Source organism: Panthera tigris, chromosome A2, assembly GCF_018350195.1.
Source record: "Panthera tigris isolate Pti1 chromosome A2, P.tigris_Pti1_mat1.1, whole genome shotgun sequence".
Taxonomy (NCBI): domain Eukaryota; kingdom Metazoa; phylum Chordata; class Mammalia; order Carnivora; family Felidae; genus Panthera; species Panthera tigris.
Genome location: NC_056661.1, coordinates 110,374,557 through 110,399,952, shown reverse-complemented (window position 1 = coordinate 110,399,952; position 25,396 = coordinate 110,374,557). Strand labels below are relative to the sequence as shown.

General features: G+C 35.8%; 1 protein-coding gene across 2 annotated transcripts in view; it reads right to left on the bottom strand.

Annotated features, from left to right (window-relative positions):
- Window positions 1-25,396, bottom strand: part of HDAC9 (histone deacetylase 9) — a 955,850-nt gene that overhangs the window by 238,778 nt on the left and 691,676 nt on the right. For both annotated transcript variants that reach the window (XM_042967858.1, XM_042967863.1), the window contains exons 17-18: window positions 21,545-21,665; window positions 16,374-16,423 (exon numbers count right to left, since the gene is read on the bottom strand). In XM_042967858.1, the coding sequence (XP_042823792.1) occupies window positions 16,374-16,423; window positions 21,545-21,665 (171 nt within the window). The remainder of the gene's footprint in view (window positions 1-16,373; window positions 16,424-21,544; window positions 21,666-25,396) is intronic.

Below are 25,396 nucleotides of genomic sequence, written 5' to 3'. Positions count from 1 at the left end.
ATGTTGTATAAAAGTTAAACTATGAAGGAAATTAAGTATCTTTTTAACTTTTGCATTACTTCAGGTAAAATACATATTTTAAATGAATCACCCATTGTGGATCAGCTATTTCTGCAGACAGTATCTTGATTTGGTAACTTAGAAATTATCTAATATTTTTTAAAATCACTGAAATCATCTCAGTTTTATTTAATTTCTGAGAAATTCTAGTTTTAATTTTTCAACATAGCTTATTCTTTTTTAAGCTCTATACAATATGTATAATGACATCTGCAAGCCAAATTTCTTGTTTTAGGAAATAGAATAATTACCTTTTTCCACTTAAGAAGTATTTGAGAAGTTCAATATTTTTCTATCCTCAAGCCTCTACTCTTAGGGCTAGAACTGAAGATTACAATACATATTTTCTTTTCGGCAACAGTGAAAGTTGGGGTGGGAGTATGAAAGATTCAAAGAGAGAAAAGCTTAGACTGTTAGTAGATTCAGGGGAAGAGATAACAAGTCAAAGTTACTACTCAAAGAAAGCACGAAGTAAATATCTCTGGTCAGCATCTAAAAAAGATGCAGGGGATGGACTGGGGCAACAAATAAGTGCCAGACACTGTGTTAAACATTTTAAAACATTACCTAATTTATTCCTCATGTACTATTAGTCACTTTAACAAAAGAGGAAACTGAGCTTCAGAGAGGTTAAGTAATTCGAACAGTTACACAGTTGATAAGACACAGAACTGGGATTTCAATCAAAGTCAACCCTAGATAATAGATTTTGATATGGATGGAATTGTGTTCTCCCCAAATTCAAATGATGAAGATCTAACCCCAATTTGACTATATTTGCAGATAGGGACTTTAAAGAGGTAATATGACTGGTGTCCCTGTAAGTAGAGAAAGAGACACCAGTTATGTGCACACAAAGAGAAAAAGCCATGTAAAGACACAGTGAAAAAGTGTCCATCTGCAAACTGCAGAGATAGGCCTCAGGAGAAACCAATCCTGCCTGCAACTTGATCTTTAATTTCCAATCTCTAGCACTATTAGAAAATACCTATTTTTTAAAACAACATAGAGTTGACGAAATCTTCACTGCTGTCAGGGATAGGATAAAGATATATTTTTCTATCCTGGGCATTAGCATCTTAAGAATAAATGGGGAATGATTGTTTAAAAAGCTAATCAAGAGGCACCTGGGTGGCTCAGTACTTGAGCGTCTGACTTCAGCTGAGGTCACGATCTCACGGCTCACAAGTTCGAGCCTCTCGTTGGCTCTGTGCTGATGGCTCGAGCCTGGAGCCTGCTTCAGATTCTGTCTCACTCTCTCTCTGCCCCTCCACCATTTGTGCTCTCTCTCTCTCTCTCTCTTAAAAATAAACAAACATGATGATTCCTAAACCAGAGAGAGACCCAGTTAAAAAAGAGAACTACAGGCCAATATCCCTGATGAATATGGATGCAAAAATTCTCAATAAGATACTAGCAAATGAAATTCAACAGCATATAAAAAGAATTATTCACCATGATCAAGTGGGATTTATTCCTGGGATGCAGGGCTGGTTCAACATTTGCAAATCAATCAACATGATACATCACATTAATAAAAGAAAAGATAAGAACCATATGATCATGTCAATAGATTCAGAAAAGGCATTTGACAAAATTCAGCAAACTTACTTAATAAAAACCCTCAAGAAAGTCGGGATAGAAGGAACATACTTAAACATCATAAAAGCCATTTATGAAAAGCCCATAGCTCACATCATCCTCAATGGGGAAAAACTGAGAGCTTTTTCCCTGAGATCAGGAACACGACAGGGATGCCCACTCTCACCGCTGTTGTTTAACACAGTGTTGGAAGTTCTAGCATCATCAAGCAGACAACAAAAGGAAATCAAAGGCATCAAAATCGGCAAAGATGAAGTTAAGCTTTCACTTTTTGCAGACGACATATTATACATGGAAAATCCAATAGACTCCACCAAAAGTCTGCTAGAACAGATACATGAATTTAGCAAAGTTGCAGGATACAAAATCAATGTACAGAAATCAGTTGCATTCTTATACACTAATAATGAAGCAACAGAAAGACAAATAAAGAAACTGATCCCATTCACAATTGCACCAAGAAGCATAAAATACCTAGGGATAAACCTAACCAAAGATGTAAAAGATCTGTATGCTGAAAACTATAGAAAGCTTATGAAGGAAATTGAAGAAGATATAAAGAAATGGAAAAACATTCCATGCTCATGGACTGGAAGAATAAATATTGTCAAAATGTCAATACTACCCAAAGCTATCTACACATTCAATGCAATCCCAATCAAAATTGCACCAGCATTCTTCTCGAAGCCAGAACAAGCAATCCTAAAATTCATATGGAACCACAAAAGGCCCCGAATAGCCAAAGTAATTTTGAAGAGGAAGACCAAAGCAGGAGGCATCACAATCCCAGACTTTAGCCTCTACTACAAAGCTGTAATCATCAAGACAGCATGGTATTGGCATAAAAACAGACACATAGACCAATGGAATAGAATAGAAACCCCAGAACTAGAACCACAGAAGTATGGCCAACTCATCTTTGACAAAGCAGGAAAGAACATCCAATGGAAAAAAGACAGTCTCTTTAACAAATGGTGCTGGGAGAACTGGACAGCAACATGCAGAAGATTGAAACTAGACCACTTTCTCACACCATTCACAAAAATAAACTCAAAATGGATAAAGGACCTGAATGTGAGACAGGAAACCATCAAAACCCTAGAGGAGAAAGCAGGAAAAGACCTCTCTGACCTCAGTAGTAGCAATTTTTTACTGGACACATCCCCAAAGGCAAGGGAATTAAAAGCAAAAATGAACTACTGGGACCTTATGAAGATAAAAAGCTTCTGCACAGCAAAGGAAACAACCAACAAAACTAAAAGGCAACCAACGGAATGGGAAAAGATATTTGCAAATGACATATCGGACAAAGGGCTAGTATCCAAAATCTATAAAGAGCTCACCAAACTCCACACCAGAAAAACAAATAACCCAGTGAAGAAATGGGCAGAAAACATGAATAGACATTCTCTAAAGAAGACATCCGGATGGCCAACAGGCACATGAAAAGATGCTCAACATCGCTCCTCATCAGGAAAATACAAATCAAAACCACACTCGGATATCACCTCACGCCAGTCAGAGTGGCCAAAATGAACAAATCAGGAGACTATAGATGCTGGAGAGGATGTGGAGAAACGGGAACCCTCTTGCACTGTTGGTGGGAATGCAAATTGGAGCAGCCACTCTGGAAAACAGTGTGGAGGTTCCTCAAAAAATTAAAAATAGACCTACCCTATGACCCAGCAATAGCACTGCTAGGAATTTACCCAAGAGATACAGGAGTACTGATGCATAGGGGCACTTGTTCCCCAATGTTTATAACAGCACTCTCAACAATAGCCAAATTGTGGAAAAAGCCTAAATGTCCATCAACTGATGAATGGATAAAGAAATTGTGATTTATACACACAACGGAGTACTACGTGGCAATGAGAAAGAATGAAATATGGCCCTTTGTAGCAACGTGGATGTAACTGGAGAGTGTGATGCTAAGTGAAATAAGCCATGCAGAGAAACACAGATACCATATGTTTTCACTCTTATGTGGATCCTGAGAAACTTAACACAAACCCATGCGGGAGGGGAAGGAAAAAAAAAGAGCTTAGAGTGGGAGAGAGCCAAAGCATAAGAGACTCCTAAAAACTGAGAACAAACTGAGGGTTGATGGGGGGTGGGAGGGAGGGGAGGGTGGGTGATGGGTATTAAGGAGGGCACTTTTGGGATGAGCACTGGGTGTTGTATGGAAACCAATTTGACAATAAATTTCATATATTGAAAAAAAATAAAATAAAATAAAAAAATAAACATGAAAAATGTTTTTTAAAAAAATAAAAAATAAAAGGTTAATCAGGTTTTATAAGTAGATGTTTTTGTTTTGTTTGTTTTGTACGTGTTTCTTTTCTTTCCTCTGGATTTCCTTGCAGTAGGCTAGTTACATGATGTTCCATATACAGGATGACTGTGAAGCTTGGAAAACAATCAATAACTTCATGGGATACCTGAGCTATTATTTAGGAATACCCTATATTTATATAGCTACTGGTAAACGATGATTTCTGTTGTTGAAGCTAGCCAGTCTGTGGTGTCTTTATATGGCAGCCTGAGCAGACAAATGCAGATAAGAACTAAAAAAAGATTTTCTATATTGTTTGTTCTATAGATCTCTTCTTAATGATATATGATGAGAACTAGTGTTAAGAGCCATGAGCGCAGTGCTAAGGGGGTATCTTCACACATCTGACACATAATAGATCCTTAATAAATGTGTGCCAAGAGAATCAATTAATGGATGAAAATAAGTCAATTCTATAGTGATATATTTCTTGACAGGGTTTGACTCTGGCTAAAATGTAAAAATAGTTTCCCCGTTCAAGTCCTGCATTACATCACTGATTTCGTGAAGAACATGTTTCTTTAGTTAGCACCACACCTAGGTCTATAGCTTTCATTTGCTAGCATTAGGTTCCTCCTTTCTCTAGCTTGATAACCAGCAATATCTGGGGTGCCTCTAGGGCCCCCATCCTCTGTCATGGTGTACCCCTACTCATCATAGAACTTCCAGGTCTTAACTATTTGCCCTAAGAAGACAAGACATCCCTGTAAGTCCTTGTCAACCAGATCCCCAGTATCAAGTTAATGGGAGCCTGCTTTATGATCGCTCCAGAAAAACTGATTTTTTAAAAGCTATTTTAGGGGTGCCTGGGTGGCTCAGTTGGTTAAGAGTCTTATTCAGCTCAGGTCATGATATCATGGTCTGTGAGTTCAAGCCCTACCTCAAGCTCTGCACTGACAGTTCAGAGGCTGCTCCAGATCCTCTTCTTCCTGTCTCTACCCCTCCCCCAAACACACCTTCTCACTCTTTCAAAATAAATAAATAAACTTAAAAAAATCTGTTTTAAATTTAGATAAAGTATTACCACAAAGTAATACCATATTTGACCCCCAAAGGAGATGATAAAGTATGTTTCATTAATTACCTCTACTTCAGAGATAAAGAAATTGAAGCCTAGAAAAATTAAATTATTTGCGCCTTTGTAGTCATACAGGATCTTATCATTCAAAGTGTGGTTCATGGATCAGTAACATTGACATCATATGGGTAAGAGATGCAGAATTTCAGGCCCCATCCAGTTCTGTTGAATCAGAGACAATGTGGAGACTTGAATCCAAATGTTCTAATTTCTAAATCAAGTTTCTCTGTGTATCTCATTACAAGGGCTTCTGAAAACAATCTCCATATCCTTCTTACTAGTCTCCCTAAACTGCCACCATTCTAACGGGAGAACATTAGCTGGGTAGTATGTCAGATGGGACCTGAAGGTTTCAGGACTTTGAGGAAGATTTAAAATCATACCTTTGAGGCAGCAGCTCCTTTATTCTTTGCAAAACAAGACCTAATGAGGGCCACCCATCAGAATGCAGTAGGTCCATTCACTACACAGAGTTGCCACTGATAACCTACATCACCATATTTGATCCTCATAATAATGCAATGAGAGAGGCCCAACTGTCCCCATTTTAAAGATGAAGAAACTGTGGCTAAGATAAGTCAAATAACTGTAAGATAGAGTTTACACTGCTGATTTCTCTGACTCTAGAGCTCGGTGGAAAGACATACACCCTAAAGCCATAAAACCACTCAAGGAAGGTTCCGCGTTATTTAGGTAGCAGTACTTCAGAATCTCTTGAAAGCCCTCTGTAATCTGGGTGATTCCTGTAGGAGTATGTTGACAGTCATATTTCTGGGCCAAGGACCTATGGTATTCTTCATTGTATTCTTTGGTTGGCTCTGCAGCCTTTAACAATGGCCTCCTCCCTTCACCCATGTGATACAATATGCCTCTTCTTTGAATGTATATATTCATTTCATGTTAGATGTTCTGCTGAAATCCTGAGACTTTTGAAATGGAGCTGGGATGGATTTATGATGACATTGTGTGGGTAAACCCACATGCTTTCTCTCTTTTGTTCAACACTAAGAGGAACACATGAATGACAGCCCACTCCCTTGGGATCACTTGTAGGTTATAATGTCCACACCTTAGCTTTTTTAGTCATGGTGAGATGAAAAAGAAATAGAGAAGCTATAGGGAGGACCTTCAGATTCCAAGTAAAACCATGGATATGATGAATGAATACTGTGACCGATATTCCATATGGAAAGAAGGCGTGAACTATTAATGAAGCAGCTGGAAGAGACAAGGGGCATGCCATGTACATTAATGCTCTACCATAACCCCCCTCCCAGTATGATCAACTGCTTTCTGACAGCCTTGACCTTACATGTACAATTTCTAGTCACTCTTCATCTTCACAAAAATATCCCTTTGCTATTTATGTGCCACTGATGAGAATAAGTATAGGAACATATCTGTTGTGGCTGTGCTGCATCTTACGATTCTAAGGATTCTTATTTAAGGTACTGGTGGACTCAAGGATTTCTCAATAATATATGAATTACTTTGGGTTATGTGGTCAATCAAAGAATCTCAGAGTCCTTATTGCTATTCATAGTAATCGGCTGGTCAGTCCCACCAAGACTGAATTAGAGATATAGCCAAGTAAGACCATCTCAGTATTTTCCTACTACTTCATTTAATCTGGTGAACACGCTATGGAAAGTATATTTCATAATATTCTAATCCTTGTAAGTACTGGACAGTGCATGTTAGAGCCCTGTTTCTTCCAAGACAGCTTAATAAAATTAACTCTAACTCCATAGGTGTGTAAAATGAGATTCTATCTTACTCATCCCATAGTGGTTTGGTCCAGTGGCAGAGGTTTTTCAGTATTTTAGTTCAAATTACAATGCTGTGTATAGGTGCATAATTTTCACCCCAAATTAATGATGCCTGAGAGCATGGATAATACCTTACAGGAAGTACAATAAAAAAGAAAAGGCTTTCAGCAAAAGAAATAATTGTGCTTTATTATGGCTAGGATTATTCTCATTTGGGAAATGAGTGTTGATAATCATACGAGGTCGAAATTATGGTAAGTTGTGTGTGCACAGTACTGTGGTCAAGAGCTTGGGAATCAGGAGATCTCTACTTCGCCACCTACTAATTGTGTGACTTGAACAAGTTACTCCCTTCTCTGAACCTCAGTTTCCTTTTCTGTAGAGTATAAAGCCCAAGTTACACCTTTAGTAACAAGACTTCTGGGAATGCTGTGAAGATTAAGACATGAGGTAGGTTAACACTGGAAGCTCCATATAAAGACAGTGAATCAGTCCAGTTCTACAAGAACCAATAAATAGGTATGTTTTAAAGGGTTCTCTATGGCCCTGCTGGAGAGGTCAGGGCATCTCACCTAATAGATAATCACCTCATCAAGTCAACCTTCTGTACACTATTAGGTTTAAAGTTAAGGGTTATAATTTTACTTAGATGGTTAGAGTACAGCTGTAAACAACTTAGCTGAATTTTTTTGTTGATTCATCCCATTTAATACTGAAGATATTAACAGTATCAGCAACAGAAATTTAATAGTAAATATAGCCCTGGAATTTGGACTCCAAAGTTTGTGCTCCTTGTGCTGTATACACATAGCACACAATTGGCAATGAACAAATAGAGAAGTCATCATCCTTTGCTTCATTCACTAACCTAATGGGATCAATAAATCAGTTATCTTGACTCTCACAGCTCAGATATACATCAGCAGGGACCAGCTGGAGACAACTGAGGACACAATACAATAGTGTCCATTAAAGAAGCAGCTAAAATGCACATGAAAAACCACTGGGAAATATAATACAAATGTCAGGGCATTTTCAATATACTTGAAAATGGCAGGTGTTAGACTATTGTATCTAATTTGCAGCTGCACAATATGGGAAACTATGTCCAAATAATGTTCCCAGGGACTGGGAACCCCTAAGCACATAATGCTGCTAAGATCTGGAGCCACCCAGATGTCTCACAGCCACAGACTGGATATTTGTGCCCCTACCTTCAAGATCCTCCAAGGTCAGATCTTAAGAGAGATTTCAGGAACTACAGGGTTGCCTGTAATTGAACTTGCCCCCACCTCCACCACCACACTTAAACCCAGGAGTCAAAAAAGTAGGCCCTGAACTCTGTGTGTTCAGGACAGAACCCTATCCCAAGATGGTCACATCTTCATAGGTAGGAGTGAAGATGGGGACCCAGAAACTCTGAGCAGTCTTGACAAGCCTACCCTCATGCTCCCTGTTATCCCTCCTTAATTTAGTCACCACAAGAAGCGAGGACTCCCAGGTCATGTCACCCAGAAATGCTGATCTCCAAAAGGTAACACTTTCCATTAACCACCAGTTCTGTCCCCAAGCCCCACCAGATTCCATACTGTCTTCCTTCCTTGCTTTCTTTTCTGCAGAATATTCATTACACACACATATCTGAACTAATGCATATTTGCTTATCTGTCTCCCCCCACCAGGATAGAATTTTTTTGTTTTACTCATTGCTGTACTTATAGTTTCTTAGCATATAGTAAGCCCTCAGTATACATTTACTGTGTAAACAAGTGAATAAGTGAGTGAATAAATTCTGCCCGAAGCTGTGAGTATATTACATCTAAAGGCCAATTCGTTTTGTGTGTTTGACTTCTTTCTTCTTTACTTGCTTTTAATGGAATAGTGAGCTGATGCTAGAGAGTGCATTCACTTGCTAGCTCTCAAAATGAAGATTTGATGCCTCTAAGAAACCTGAGACAGGAAAGCTGTCTTGCATAAATCTTTCATTAGAAAAATGACTTTGGATTTTGTTCCATTAAGAGACCAGATATTTTGCCTTCAGTCCATATCATCATGGACTCTCAGGTCTTTCCCATAAAGTTGATGAACAGCAATAGAGGAAGCTTAACACAGTGTACAAACGATAAGCCTAATAAGGGATATGATTGAGAACTGATAAGAAAATAAAAATTTTTAAATAAGAATATGAGGCTAGAGTTGCTCCATACTTAGCACATAGGAGGCTCTCAAAACCTATTTTTTTAATGGAAAAATGAATAGATGTTGACATGTCTGAAAGAGGGGCAATAGGTTAATTAAAAAGTCATCTATTTAGTAGCTAAGAATTTCACTACTTTTAGGCCTTGTTTTTATTTCTTTGAATGGCCACACTTCAAAATGGTACAGGATCATTTTAAAGGATATCTACATGTGCCCATAGTAAACATTAATTAGAGGCTATATAAATCATATTAGTTAGAATATAGTAACAAAATAAATTAACCAAATGATTTTGGGTGTATATCATTCTCAAATGTATTAGTGTTTTAACAGTCTTCATTAAAAAATGATTCAATGTATGCTTTGTTTATAAGATACTGCTTACTCTTTCAAGTTCTTAATTTTACTTATTATTCTATATCTTAAGAGAAGACGTTATACAGTAATAATGATGTTGCTTGCCTATGAGTCAGGAGCTATGGGTTCTACCCAGGAGTGTGGAATGGTTAAGTCCTAGGGACTCTGCCATGAACTGATTGCTATGGCTCATGCATTCAGCAAACTAATTTATTTAAGTTTTGGAATTTGAAATATATTATATGAAAATTTAGAAATTATGCTTTACTAAACTTTCTGTCAAAATACTTAACAAAGAAAAATCCAATAGGCTGTATCAATATTCTGCATTGGACATTAGTTTGTTATAGAGATTAATTATCGGGATCAGGATCCAGGGTAGAGATGTGACAAATAAAAATATTAATGAAGTTTTTTCACATCAAAATGAAAAGGTGAGATGGGCCAGGATTTAGGTCTATTTTAAGCTGCACAACATAGAAGCTGACCAAAGATTCCTTTTTTTCTAAGTACTATTTCGTTTGTCAACTCTAAGTGTTCATCTGACCTCAGGCCTTATGTTTTCTTGACAATAGAAGTGGTAACCAATTTATGATTGTATATTTGAATTTATTCAAGTATGTTTTAATTTCTCAGAGCTTTTGTTTCACAGAACCATAAATTTCTTGAATTAGAAGCTTAATGTTCACCAAACCCATTTACCTTTAGGAATAGCATAATCTAAGTTTCAATTTCTTTAGAGAAAATTATTACAGACAAGAGAAAGATTATAGAACAAGAAATTGCAGAAATTGGTATGTTTTCTTCTTCTCTGCTATTGACAGTACTTTGGTTGACAGTGTTGCTCATACAGTTTTTATAGTTGTGGTCCCAAGAACGTAAAAAACACATGTGTAAGGCTTTGATGATGGCATTTTTAAGCTATCTCATGTTGACAACAGAAGAATTTTAATAGCTTTGTTATATACATGTGTACTTTAAAAAGGAAAATGAAATTGGAACTTGAAAATGCATCCTGTTGTGCTTAGCCATAAAGTCAAAGCAATAGAAAGAATTTAATCACAAATGAGATGCTACAGCGAAGTGAACTGAGGAGGAACTTAAGGTTTTCATTTCTAATTGTCCTCTTTCCTGCCATGAACACCAGATACTTAAAGATTATATGCCATTTTACATTTTGTAGTAAACACAGAGTAACATATAGATGTTTATCTCTGTAGGGAATGCCGTCTACTTCCCTGTAACTATTATTGAGTATATACAATTAGCATACTCTATGCAATACTGGAAACATCCTTTGTTATTTAGAAGGCATCTCCTAGCTTGCATAATATTTTGCCCCACACCTAGAGCAACATGATCTTTTTGTGGAATCCATAACATGAACCAAAATTCTGAAACAATTTCATTAGGGCAGCTTATCAGTGTTACTTTTTCCAGGTGCCGAGTGGTATTCCTGCTAGTATCATTTGCATCCAGTTTAAAACTAACGAAAATCCAAATGGGAAAGGGGAGATGGGAAAAAGAGAAATCCCAAATCTTAGTGGGTCCTCTTATTATGCTGGAGGGAAGAGGGCTGTGATGCCTCTCTGATAGCGGCAGCGGAGGAAATGAAGCACTGATTGCAAGCTACATTTGAGCTGAACATTAATACAAGGGAAATCAACATAATCCTGATTACCGCATGTGAGAAACAGATGCCACCCCCAACTCTGCAGATGTAAGTGCCCGCTTAGGACAACTGGATGGGAACAGCACATAATGTGTGCACTTATGATAAGGAACATATAAATTTTGGCATAAACATTAGGTGTTGTTGTTGCTTAAGGGAAAAAAAATTCCCTCCTAATCAGCAATAGCTTGATGCAATTTTTAATAATATGGTGTGTTATTATGACCTAAACAATTAATGTCTGGACGTGTAGCCCTACCTCATACTCATAACCACCCCCCATACACATGCACATACTCATACAAATATATTCATTCCTAATTGTTCTTGAAAATTTATTTACCTTATGACTACTTAAATAGTTTCAACATCACTCTTCTTTCTTTTCTGTTCTGGAAGCCCCCTCCATTGTGTTTCTACAGCACAACATTTGTCCAAATCAGCCCAATGAATAGGCTATGAGCAAATGAGAAAAGTGGCCTTGTCTCATCAGTAACTACATTCCTGCACCTTATCTAATTACTGGCACAAAGTGATTTTTCCTACCCTTTACTCTTCATATGATAGCATTTGTTATGTCTTCTAAAATACTGATTGTGTTTCTAAAAAGACCACTCTGAAGAGCAGGATAAAAATATATTAGTCTAGTATTTCTGTTACGTTGAATTTAACGATCTGTCTATAGATTTGGTCAGAAAATAAATAATTTCCTGATATTATAACACAATAAAGAAAGTCAGAGAGATCCTTTAAAAGACTTGCACTAGATTTTTTTTTTTACTGTTATTGGGGAAGAACCAATGTAATGTAATAAATGGGTAAAATGATATAAAGATACAAATGTAGTATCAAATTGACAATTTGATACTTTTGAACGTATGTACATATATAATACTTATGTATACGTAAATATTATATATCAGGGGGAAGAGCTTAGATTATAAATATGACAGAATCAAAGAGAATTTGAGACATTGCATCCAAACCTGCCTCCTATAGAGCAAGTATAGTTAGAAGATAAATGAAATGTATGCTGAAAACCTCAGGGCAATGGAAATGAGCCTTAAATTACCTCCCCACAACCACCTAATCCTTCTCCCCATCTCCCCCTCTCCAAATCACACAAATGACATCTCTAACCTCCACAGTGTGTCAGATTTAGGAGTTATCAAATAGAATACGGGCAGAGTAAAAGTTTGTAATAAAAATCCAGCTTTGTGTTCACAGATTGACTGAGTTGCTGCCGGAGAAGGTGCCTTGATAAAACCTCACAGAGCCTCATTTTTGGCACATCTTTGACCAGTTAGGCGGGCCCAGATTCTGCCCATGCTCAGCAATTCCTCATTCCTCCTAGGAAATTGTTCTGCCTCTTCCACAGCTCCTCCTCCTCCAATCAAGGGTCTGACACTGCCCATTGACCACGTTTATTTTTCTGCCTTTTGGCACCAGGAGCCTGTCTGTTGTAGGATAAAAGTGGAATTCTCTGCTGTCTGCAGGGCTTTCCCCAGGGAACAGAGCATGAAACCCAAACTTATATATAAAATCATATCCTGTTTGCAAACATCATATTCCCTTTGCTTCTCGCTAATCTGGTCCTGTAAACCCCAGCACAGCTTGAGAGCCCATTCCTCATCTAAACAAATGCCATAAGCCCCTTTATACTTTTACAACCATGTCAAAAAATAATATTGCCTGCCAATAGTGATGTGATTGGAGTTGCCTCCTCCGAGCCATAAAAGAAGTGCAGAGTCTGTTATCAATTTCTCTAAGTGTATCATGGGAATTATGGGTCGATTCAGTTCCAAGTTATAAATGACAACTCAAAAGCCGCAGAAGTGTTTGAAGTTGGGAGCTGATGACGACATTATCATAAAAGCCTGCTCGTCCTTGCTTTTGTGGTTTTTTTGTGGCCTATCAAGTGAAGAGGGAAAAATAAAGCTGAGAAATGATTTCAAGATTTCTTCATACAGCAGCAGGTCAGATGGCTAGAAAAATGATCACTATTTTTAGTGATATACCCTTAGGAGTGAGAACTAAAGTGGTCCTGCACTTGGTTTTATTTTCAGAGTCCCTTAATTATTTATGCCATTATACAATGACCAAGTCCTGCGATTTGGTAAAATGCTCTCTGCAACTGATGCATTTTCTGCAGTGCAATCACATATTAATGAGAAATGAGTCATGCCCTAGTAACTAACAAAATGAGAACCAAACACAAAGAAATTAGAAACCCTTGAGATTGTTGCTCAAAGTGTAATTCTGGAAAACATACCTGAAAGAAACTTAAGTACCATTTGCCCTTTGAGCAACTTAGCCAACACTGTCAAATTTTCATATGCAGAGTACACTTATCATGATGAGCACTGGGTAATGTACTGAATTGCTGAATCACTATATTGTACACCTAAATCTAATAAAATACTGTATCCTAACTATACTGGAATTTTAAAAACTTTAAAAAAGTATTATATACAATTTTAGGGGCAAATTTAATAAGAAGTAGGGATTTTCTGATTTCACAACATCCCAGGTATTCTCCTCAAAATCCAGTCAATCCATTAGCCTTCAGCAGGTATATATTAAAGCCATCTAGTAGCAAGTATATATTCCAGGAACTAGAGTTTCCTTTAACAATTGGAGAGCATTAAGTATTTTAGGATTCAAACTAATGGGTCCATCTTAGATGATCTGAACTAGAAGAGTGCCTTAAGACAGGGCAATTTCAGTGGTTTCCAAGTTCTCTGGGAAGAGAGCTTATGAAGTTGGACCACTCTCGGTTCATACTGGGTATCTTTGTATATACTCTGTATGTCTAGAACTGTCCCAAAGGTAAAAATTTAGACTGGTAGAAACACAAAGGATTCAGAATTTCTCTTAGGACTTGTATCAAAACCCAAAATCTGAGGGGTTAAGGAGGTTTCTGAATGCCTCAGAACACAATTTGGTTTCTGGAAGAAAAAAAAGCCAAATCAAACTAGTTTTTATTTTATTTTTTAATGTTTACTCATTTTTGAGAGGAGAGAGACAGAGTGTGAGAAGGGGAGGGGCAGAGAATGAGGGAGACACAGAACCTGAAGCAGGCTCCAGGCTTTGAGCTGCCAGCACAGAGCCTGACGCGGGGCCCAAACCCACAGACTGTGAAATCATGACCTCAGCAGAAGGCGGACACTCAACCAACTGAGCCAACCAGGCGTCCCAAACTAGTTCTTTACAGTTTCAACATGGATAAGCTTGTGCATGCACATGCATGCATAACACACACGTTCACACTCACCAGTGTGAACCTTCAGAAGACCAATAGGCCAATCTAATAAAGAGAAGTGCCTCTCTCCAGCCCTCTTCAATACTGATGAAGTCAAACTAATCCAGTCTTCCTCCTCCCCTCTGTCTGCCAAAGCTACATTTACCTACCACCACTGCTGTCACCAAGGATTAAGACAGTGTTTGGAAACATTATGAAGGACTTATTTTATGACACTCACTTTGCTTTATGTTGGACACACAGGGACAAAAGCAGCAGTGACCCTTCATTCCTTGGGCACTTCTAAGAGTTTACTAGAACAGTTCGAGCTAAAGAATAAGAAGCTACCTTGGTATGAGTTTAAGCAGTTTGAATAGAGGTGCTTTGTGTTCAAGGGATAATATAGTATAGGCACAACCCAAGTCAGACTTGGAAGGTGGATCCTAAGGAGCTGTCCTCATTTCAGCGCTGCGTCATGTATTAAATGTAAAGGAGTGGGAGTTTGATGACCATCACTCTTTTAACAGCTTTGATTTCCTCCCTATCATTGAATCTTCTAAGTAGCCATTAGCTTTGTTTCATTCTTTGCCTCATTTTCAGGTACTCAGCCATTCTCTTAAAATGGGCACTTGGGATGTTAAAAAATAATGACAAAGCCAATGCCATCCATTGTCAATGAAACCTAATTTAAAAGTCAGTTTATCCTCTGTTTTCTAGAATAATTTTGCAAGTTCCTGGCTTCACAGTGGGTTTGCTAAAAGTAAGGAGGGTTTAATGTAGGATAGTGATTATACTGAGCTCAAGGTCAAAAAGTGAAGCTCACTGGTGAGCTGCCACAAAAGGAACATTACATCAGCCACAGTGCTGCGATGCTAGGCTCCAGGGACTAGCCTACTGAAGACAAACGGCATGGAAAGAACAAATAAGCTCTTTTAGAACTCCTGCACATGGACACGCACATCAACCTCATACTTTTAGACTTTTACCCGTTACTGTGTGACTTCAGGAAAATAAGGTCATTTCTCTGAGCCTTCAGTTTCTCATCTGCAAAATGGTATTAATAACTATTTTACAAAACTGGTATAAACCTGGTATAATGTTAGCAAACTATAAATTCCAAGCAGATTTTGGTTCTTGTAGCTGCCATTTATATTTCTGAAGAGGGTAGAATCATAGGTGAAGAAACAGAAAGATTATCCTTGTTAAATCTAGAGTCACTAAAATGAAAGAATTAGCTGAAAATATGTACAATTTCCCTGTATAAAATTTAGTGATCGTAAAATATTGCCTAAAATATGACACACACAGTTCTTTCCCTTCAATGTCTAAGAAACTTAATTGACTTAAATTCCTCAGTCCTTGAAACCTGATCTAGAAATATTTCTAAGTCCTAATATGACTTAGTACTTAGTTCTACAAGATGACAACTTGTTACTGGTAAGGGTTAACTGTAAATAGATTGCAGGTTAAAGGATATGTTCTAAGCATCCACCAAAACGTAGCGCATTTTCTTCGTATATTTAAACAAATTTGTCCTTGAAATGTGGTATAAATATGCTGGGTCAAAAAAGGCTTTGTTAATTATTGAAGACAAAAATGGCCCCAGGGTTCACAAATAAAGTGTGCCACAATGCAAAGCACTTTGTGAAGCCTATGCCATTTTCACCAGGAATATTAGGCATTTGCGTACTCAGTATGAGTCTCTTGAAAATTGAATTCTGCTGCAAAACAGTTGAATCCTTTTGTGTTACCTTTTTTCCAGCTACGTAAGTCTAGCAAAGTTGGCTTTGTGGATATGCTATCTGTGCAGTCACACAGAACTGTAGATTTAAAAGGCCCCACACTTGGATTAATTCACTGTTGTCACCATCTTGAAATTCTTAGTTTTGCACACAGGGATATGCATTTTCATTTGGAATTGAGCCCTATAAATTCTGTAGCCAGTCCTGAAGTTTATGATAACTTTTACTGAGAAATGGCTTTACCCATAACCACAATGATAAATCAAAGGATTTTTTTTGGTAGTTTATGTTATTTAAAAGCAGCAAACTCATACTTACCCCAAGTCCACCACAAGGTAATGAAGAAAAGAACTTTTGAGAGGCTTCACCTACACATTAAGAAGACATGAAAAAATATATAAATTGGGAATACAATTATAATTTTAAAAATTTTGGTGTTTAATAACACATGATATGTCACATAGTATTTATCACTTGATTCAGAAGAAAAGTAATCAAATTTTAGATATGCAAGAACTCAAAGCAAATGAATATAATTATTATTACATGTAGAGTCTACTGCCCTATGTGAAGACACACACCTATGAAATTTGAGTCTCCAGATTGTTTTGGCTAGCCTACACATCAATTAATATATCTTAATATGTTTTTTATTTATAGTTTACTTAAAATAACACACTTCTGAGTGTATCCCTCTAAAGTGATGTCTTAAGCCAAAGTTTCTGAAATACACTGTCCTTTTCTTAAAAAGTTTAAATATTAAAACATCTATTCAAATACACAGACTTATTAATTTTTACTTCAGATATAACTAACACAAAGTACACTTGTCTTAAGTATAAGCCTCTTCAAAATACAAATTTTTAAAAATAAAAACACTATAAAAAGGATAACCTTGGGGCATCTGGGTGGCTCAGTTGGTAAGCATCCGACTACAGCTCACAGTTTGTGAGTTTGAGCCCTGCATCAGACTCCATGCATACAGCTCAGAGCCTGGAGCCTCCTTTGGATTCTGTATCTCCCTCTCTCTCTCTCCCTGCTCCTGCTCATGCTCTGTCAGTCTCTCTCTCTCTCTCTCTCTCTCTCTCTCTCTCTCAAAAATAAATAAATATTAAAAATTTGTTTAAAAGTAAAAAGGATAACCTTTTGGGGAAATCTATACAATATAAACACATATATATCTTCTTTAAAATATATACCAAAATCTTACCTGTGATTGTCTCTTGGAATTGGTACTTCATGGAATTTTTAATCATTTTGTTCACCTGAATTTTTATTTTCTACATTATCTAGTACATTAATAGAGAAAACAAAAATATTTACTCCCTAAACCTCCTTGCAAAGTAATTAAAGGAAAAGGCAATGGTCATTTCTGTATCATAGTCCAATGGCTCTAAAGTGACTCAGGTCAAAGATGTACTGATCACATGTGAAATTAAAATATATAATATTGTATATTTTAATGTCTGAACTTTTCATTCCACAGTCAGTAAAAAGGGGTAATATTACAATGTACTAAATGTACTAAAGAAAATTTAAAGTAATTTTTAAAAATTATTAAACTCCAAGAGAATAAATGATAAGCTGCTTAAAGAGAATTTTTATTTAGTAATGTTCATAATAATACAAAACAACCAAATAATCAATAATTTAAATTTAGTAATGTGTAAAAAATTTTTAATTCACTGAACTGACTGGGTTTATTTTTTAATAATATTATATTGCCTTATTCATGGACTCAGATCTGGCTAGCCACAAGCTAATGAAAACTGGTACTAAGAACGACAGGAATATTAATGCAAAGGAAAACCTTACACTAAAAATGATTGGAGAAAATGTTTTTAAAGTGTCACCTTACACAGTCTAGAGTACTTAAATAGACAAATGGTGCCCATTTTCAAATCTAATCATTTTATAAGCTATAGATGTCTTTCAAGATTCAAAGACTGATAGGTCTGGTGATAATGAACTTTTATTTAAATCCTTCATCCTAAGTCCAGAACATAACTATCAAAAAAGTAGTATTACTTTAAATCAGAAAATCATACAAGTGAATGAATTTCAATTAAATATGCATGCACATTGACAGACAGCTCCCACCTGCCAATCTGTGGGGTGGGGGGCGGGAAGGGGGGGCTGGGGGAGAAAGAAGGATATATACAGTGAAACAAAGGGATAAAGAGAGGGAAGGTATCTTGAGGGTTATAAACTTCTATATATTTGTACATGGCAGCTTCAGTCTGGTCTTGAAGATAGAAGTAAAAAGCCACAAAAATTTAAATTTCATACACACACAAAAAAGGATGAAAGGTTAAACTTTTTAAAAAAAAGAGATTATTCACTTAGAATTTGAATTAAGGAAAACAAGTTAAGTTTCTGGATTCACAAGAAAAACTAAGGTACTTCAAAGTGTCATCAAAGTTGATTTTAGTGCTTGACATTAGATCTAACAATGCAACATCCCTGTTTATCTTTCTTTACTCATGTAGCTGGCACAAAATATTGAAATTGCTTCACTGATCCCTGAGAGGTGTCTATGGAATTCCTCATGTGTATCTAAAACTAACTCTAAAATCATCAATTGTATGAATATTATCTCACATTAAATACTAAAAACTAATAATATGTGGCCAATTTATTTACATTAAAACCATAAAAACTACCAAGATATGGAAGCAGCCCAAGTGTCCATTGATTAGTGAATGGATAAAGAAGATATGGTATATACAGAGAATGGAATATTATTCAGTCATAAAAAGAAACAAATTTTGCCATTCACAATGAAAAGGATGGACTAGAGACTGTAGTCTCTAAGTGAAATAAGTCAGTCAAAGAAAGACAAATACCATATGATTTCACTCATATGTGGAATTTAAGAAACAAAACAAACAAGCAAAGGGAAAAAGAGAGAGAGAGAAAGACAAACCAAGAAACAGACTTTTTGTTTATAGAGAACAAACTGATGGTTACCAGAGGGGAGGAGGAGAGGGGAAAGGGTTAAATAGATGAGGATTAAGCTGTGATGAACATCAGGTACTGTAATGAACTATTGAATCAATGTATCATACACCTGAACCAAATGTAACATTATATGTTAATGAACTGGAATTAAAATAAACTTAAAAAAAAAGCATGGGGATGGGTGCATTCCAGTAAAATTTCACTGATGGACAATGACAAAAAAAGAAAAAGGAAAAGAAAAAAAGAAAACAAACCTGTAAAAACTAAGCTATTGATACTTGGTGTTTTCATGGCATACATCATAGGAAACTCCTTTGTCCAGGTTCTAAATTATAGTTTGGCATTTACTTGTAAATCATTAAATTTTTAAATGATATATATGTCGACTATTTTGAGAAAATCAGTTTTGCTCAAGTGTAAAATTTCATTACAAAAACAGTGGTATTGCCATGTTTCATAAGTAAACCAGTTTGGAACTGCTGAAGTTTATTTCCTCCTTTCTCTTAAAATGCGGAATAATGGGGGCGCCTGGGTGGCTCAGTTGGTTAAGTGTCTGACTTCAACTCACATCATGATCTCAAGGTTCGTGAGTTTAAGCCCCATGTTGGGCTCTCTGCTAACAGCTCAGAGCCTGGAGCCTGCTTCAGATTCTGTGTCTCCCTCGCTCTCTGCCTTTCCCCCACTCATACTGTCTCTTTCAAATAAATAAAAACATAAAAGAATTTTTAAAAAGTGGCTGTTCGTCAGCTTGATAAAATGTGGAATAACGATTGTTTGAAACACCTCTCAAACGCCTATGTGTAAGTTTATCCCAATTAAATCCAAAGTACCTAGTCATATGCCTTGGTTGATTTATCCTTTAGACCATATTTAATTTTTAGACCATATTTAGAATTTTAACAATTAGGAAAGTTGATTTATCCTTTAGACCATATTTAATTTTTAGACCATATTTAGAATTTTCACAATTAGGAAAGTTTTCTACTGGTTTTCTCTTAACTAAGTTAAACAATTATCAAAATGGACACAGCTTTTTATCTTTAAATACATGAGTATTTTGATCTCATAAAACCATGAAAGTTCAGTTTGCTTCAACTTTGTGGTAAAATAGGTGTGATTATTAAATCATGTTAAAATAAGGACATTTATTATATAGTATCCATAGCAAAAGAAGTACTTTATGTAAAAGATCTGCATGTGCAAATATTGATTCCTTCAAAAGAATTCAGAAAAAAAAATACAGATTATATGTTTGGAGTGACTTGCCTTTATATTAATTATATAACTTCAATTCTACTATACAAAGTATTTCTCATCATCAAATTTTGAATGTTTTCTAAAAATTGAGTAGTCTTTATGTGTTCCCATTTCTGTCAGTTTCCCTCCAAGCTACCACTACCCAGCATGCATGCATTCACATGCTCACACACACTCACCCATATGCCTTTACTTCACAAATTTAGGGGTGCCTGCCATTTGTTTTAAAAGGCAGATTGTAAGCATTATAATGGGTAACTGTTAATTTCCCTTTATAATTGCTTTCTAAGATGCCTGCCTACTACATGTCATATACTTGCTTTTGAATTGCTTAGGACCAGTTAACATAAATCACGTAGAAATTGCATTAAATTAGGTGAAAGAGCCCAATAGTTGGTATCTGACATAATATGTTTGTTTGAAAGAAAGGGACAAGGAAAAGTCCTAAAATGCCCTTTTAGTTAAAATACTTAAAATATGATCCTTTGGCATACATTGCTATGTCATGTATTATTATTCCATTATAAAGAGTTATTAATAAACAATATAATTAATATTAGTTGCTCCAGCTAAATATGGTTTTGTCACAAACTGTTTTCTGAAATCTTCTGTTTCTATCACTCATATAAAGTTTGTGCAAAGCTCCGCAACATAAATTTTATTTTAATATCTAATGGTAAATGTTTGAAAAATTATATATTAACTAAAAATTGTGTTTATTAGTTTTACACTTCTGCTATCTACTTAACTATTTAATTCCATAGTTAAGGTATGCATTAAATAGATTATACTAAAATTTAAAATGCAATCTTACAATAAAATGTAATGTTCTAGGTATAGTAATAATGGGTTGGTACAGTGCCTTTTATATGTTAAGGTCAGAGTAAAAAACTAAAAGACACAAAAGAAATTGGAAAGGTGAAGATAAAATTGCATGAAGAATGTGAAAATCTTTATTTCTTTTAGCTTAAAAATGTAGACAAAGCCAACAATGCATGTATTCTTATAAGATAAAACACAGTGAATACTATTCAAATAAAGGTTAATTTAACAGTAAACATCATAGAACTTGCACTGTCATTTTTTCTAATGCAAGATTTTCTTAATCTATGCTGGTTTCTATTGTAAAGGACTCATTCCACAGAGTAATGCTGTTGGAAAAGCTGATTTTTTTGTCATACTGCTTGCCAAGTATTTTGAACTGACAACAGCATTGACTAATGATAGTGCTGGAATGTGCTATTCTCAGTAGAATGGAGACCCGTACAGACCTAGGAGTGTTCTGGGGTCCAGCTTCTGTCCATCCAGAGGGTTGGTGCCATACAACAGTGAGTGATGTTCAGAATGAACAAGCTGTATTTCCTCCAGGCTAGCTTTTCGACCTTGAATTCGCTGAAAGAAAATAGCAGAAGCCTACAGTACTCCACTAAAAACATTTAGAAGAAAGTAAGACACAAGTCACATTTAAGATGATTAATAATGAACTGAGTTTCATCATGCTGGAATGTGACACTGATTTGCTTAGTAAAGTACCATAATAATATTTGAAAAATGAGTGCATGCAAGGTTAAGAGCCTATGGATTGTTTATGCCTATGCCCAAATGGGCAACTGACATAAAGCATATTGTTCTTTGACATCAAAATAAGTCTATAACAAAGAAATTAAGAGTTAACTCCTTTGTAAAAGTATCAGCTTAAAAACAGAGGTTAAAACAAACAAAAAACCCTAAAAAAAAAAACAACAACAACAACAAAAAACCTAGTGGCTACTGTTTAGCTGAGAGGTGAATTCATTAAAATCTTACTTTACATTCACTTGAAGAAGCTGTTAGGACAATTTCTCTATTGTTTCTTAAAGGACATAGTAATATCAACACATTTTAATGTAATCTATTATCACAAAAATGCTGATCACTTCATGTGTGCACCTCACGGAATCATTAATCTAGATCAATGTTACTCAAAGTATGTCCGATAGGGTCAGTAATATTTCAGGAATGGTTTGTGAATAGTGTGTGATGAGGTCTATACAGAAATCCAGAGTAAATATTTAGAAACTTATAGAAATTGAACAAACTATTTTTATATCTATTGAATCTAATAAAATCTTCTGTCTTCCATTTTTATTTTACTTTTGTAGTAATTTAATGTATTTTATAAAACCATTACTGTGACAGAAGAGGTAAGCAAAAACCAAAACTGCTGTTTAGCCAGAGATATTCTGACACACTCTCTAGACTCAGTCAATATTTTTATGCACATGCTAGGGAGAGACTTTCATTTCAACAAAGAATGGTGCTTCAACATAGACAAAAGAGCACATTACATGAAACCTCAGGTAGTCAATATACGAAGTATTCTTCTTGGCCACATTTCTCAGTTGATATATCTACAAGTCCAATAAACATCATGCTGGTGTATGAAGTTAATTAGCCTTACTTCTGAAAATTGCTGGGCTTCCCAAAATTACCCAGGCAGTATTAATGTATCACTTAAAATATGTATCACAACAAAGCCCTTGTAATGTAACATATTAGTATAGAACTACAGTGAAATTCAAAGAAAATTTGTTCAGGAAATGCTGTCCTCTCATGTTCCCGACCATGAAATCACCAGGTGACATGAAAACATTGGGAGACAGCAACACCTCTCTGAGGACCAGGACAATTCCATATTCAACCTCCCTAACTTAAGAAAAGGTGATTGCTGTTGATGTTTAAGGAAGCAGGCTGGGAAAATCTCAAATATGCTGATACTTCCTAGGGGTTTACTGGGTAGAGGGCAGAGCTCTGCTTGTCACAGAAAATAAATCATCATGTCACAGTGAGAGAGGAATGGTGGGAGATCCAAGGAGTAAGAACAAGGTAACAGGAATGATGTAAAACAGAAACTTCTTGACACTGCGCTTGTAATGTGCCAAATAAATAAACAAATGCATATGGAATTTTCTTTGTCATAGCATTGAAATTTCCTGTTTTTGACATCCAATTTACATCTCCAGAAAAAAAAAATTTAAATGCTTGAGAGAAATTATTTCTAGATAGGTACTGAATGCTGAAATTAAACCAGGTAGACAATGCTGAAGACAAAGGAAAATTTAATGACAGCCAACTGGTCAGTCATTGCTCTGATCAATAAACAAACATGTTATTGCCCTAGGTGGTTTGCTAGTAAACATTAAATTTGGAAGAGTTTACGGAAGGCCAGAACAACCAAAGAAGAATGGCAAATGATAAGATAAAATAAGCAAGAGAAAGTTCAAAGAAATATTAAAGGTTAACATTTTAACTTTGAGATTTCAGCTGGTGGAAAATCCCCCAAGATAAACAGTGGTAACTCCATGGTCTGAGTCATCTAAAATTGGAATGAGCACAGCACTGGAAACCAGACTGTGGCAACCAGTCTTAGTCTGGCAGAATAATGAACAATGTGAAATGACAGGGCTTCCAAATCTTATTTCTATGAGTCTACAAAATCCACAGCCATTAACATTTCACATGCTGATATAGTGAAACATCTATATCTTAAACAATGTCAATTCTATAGCTAACAATCAAACCCACATTTTGGCTACTGTCATAAAGCTTCATGATTTTTTTTCCCTTCCTCTTTTTCTATAAAGTTAGTTTTTCAACTCTGAATTGAAGTTCTACCTCTGGCATAACATTAAATACCATTAATAATAAACATATTTGTAGGTTTTTATAAACTAGTCACATATATTTACATACCATACACTTCATGCTTGTCCCAACTCCTTTTTCATTCTCCCACAATCCTACTTACATTCACGTGGAATGCTCAATCACACATTTCAAAAATAATCTGCTAACAAGATTTAATTATTGATGGTAGCCCAAGCGCTGATAAATCATAGGAGGACACCTGCTGAATCTCAGTAATTGTCTTCTGTACTATCAGTTAACTAACAGTAAGGATAGGGCATCTGATGCAGTCTATTTAACACTGACTTGCTCAAAGTATTCTGCTCTAGTGTATACTCTTGTCCTACCTCTTACTATTAAAATGTAATGTAGCTCCTAAGTTTTCACTTCGATTTCTTTCCGGTCCCCTTTCTCTGCTCCCTTATGAATTCAAAAAAAGTATTTTATACTGACTTCAAAAAAGTATTTTACACTGGTTCTTTTTATTATTATAGAATATATTTCTTAAAAAATAATTACACTAAATATAAGGAAGTACTTATTCTTAATAATCACCTTCTGCTCCTATGGATGCCAGACAAAATCTACAAACAAGATATACATGTTTCTACAGAAAGGGAGCAGTAAAAACCAACTCATTATGAAAAATGTTTCTACCTGGAAAAGTGATCTGGAGAAAGCACGTTTTGAGATTTATATCTCACAGGGGCACTGCTGTGGGAACTTGGTGGATGACTAAGCTAAAAATTCTGAAATTCCTTCTTTCTTAACACATAGGATCTCCTGGAGTAGTTCCATTTTGCCTCACTTTTATCAGATGTCTTAAATTTGTCATATTTAACTTTTTCTCTCAAAGTGAGGCTTCCAACAATTCTCATTTCTGGCATTATCATCAGTAATTTATTATGTGATGTGTTTATGCTTAAATATAGATATTTTGATTTAAGCCCTTCCCATATTTTCTACTTCCTGTGTAGCCTTTATTCCTTAATTTCTCTCTCATGATGCTCTCTTGAGTCAAAGGTCAACACATAATGAGTCATGAAATAGGATAAAGTGCTCTGATAATCGCAATTTAGGGAGATACTGATTTCCGTTCTCAGAGATACTTAGCATGCAAGATGTCTATCTGAAGTCATCTATGATTCTGACCAAAGGGATTTATGAGAACTCTCAGTATATTTGGACACTCAATGCATATAAAGGATAGCTTTCATCTGGGTCTTTCTCACTTAAAATCCCAATATAGGTCTTAAATACCTTGCTAATACAGGCTTAGGAAACAAAGCTTGTAGCTCTTCTTTCATTCTCTTAATAAAGAAACCCTGTGACGTAGGATGTACTCATTATTATGTTTTCATTCTCTGTGACCTGCATCCTTTTTTTTTTTAATTTTTAAAATTTACATCCAAGTTAGTTAGCATATAGTACAATAATGATATCAGGAACAGAATCCA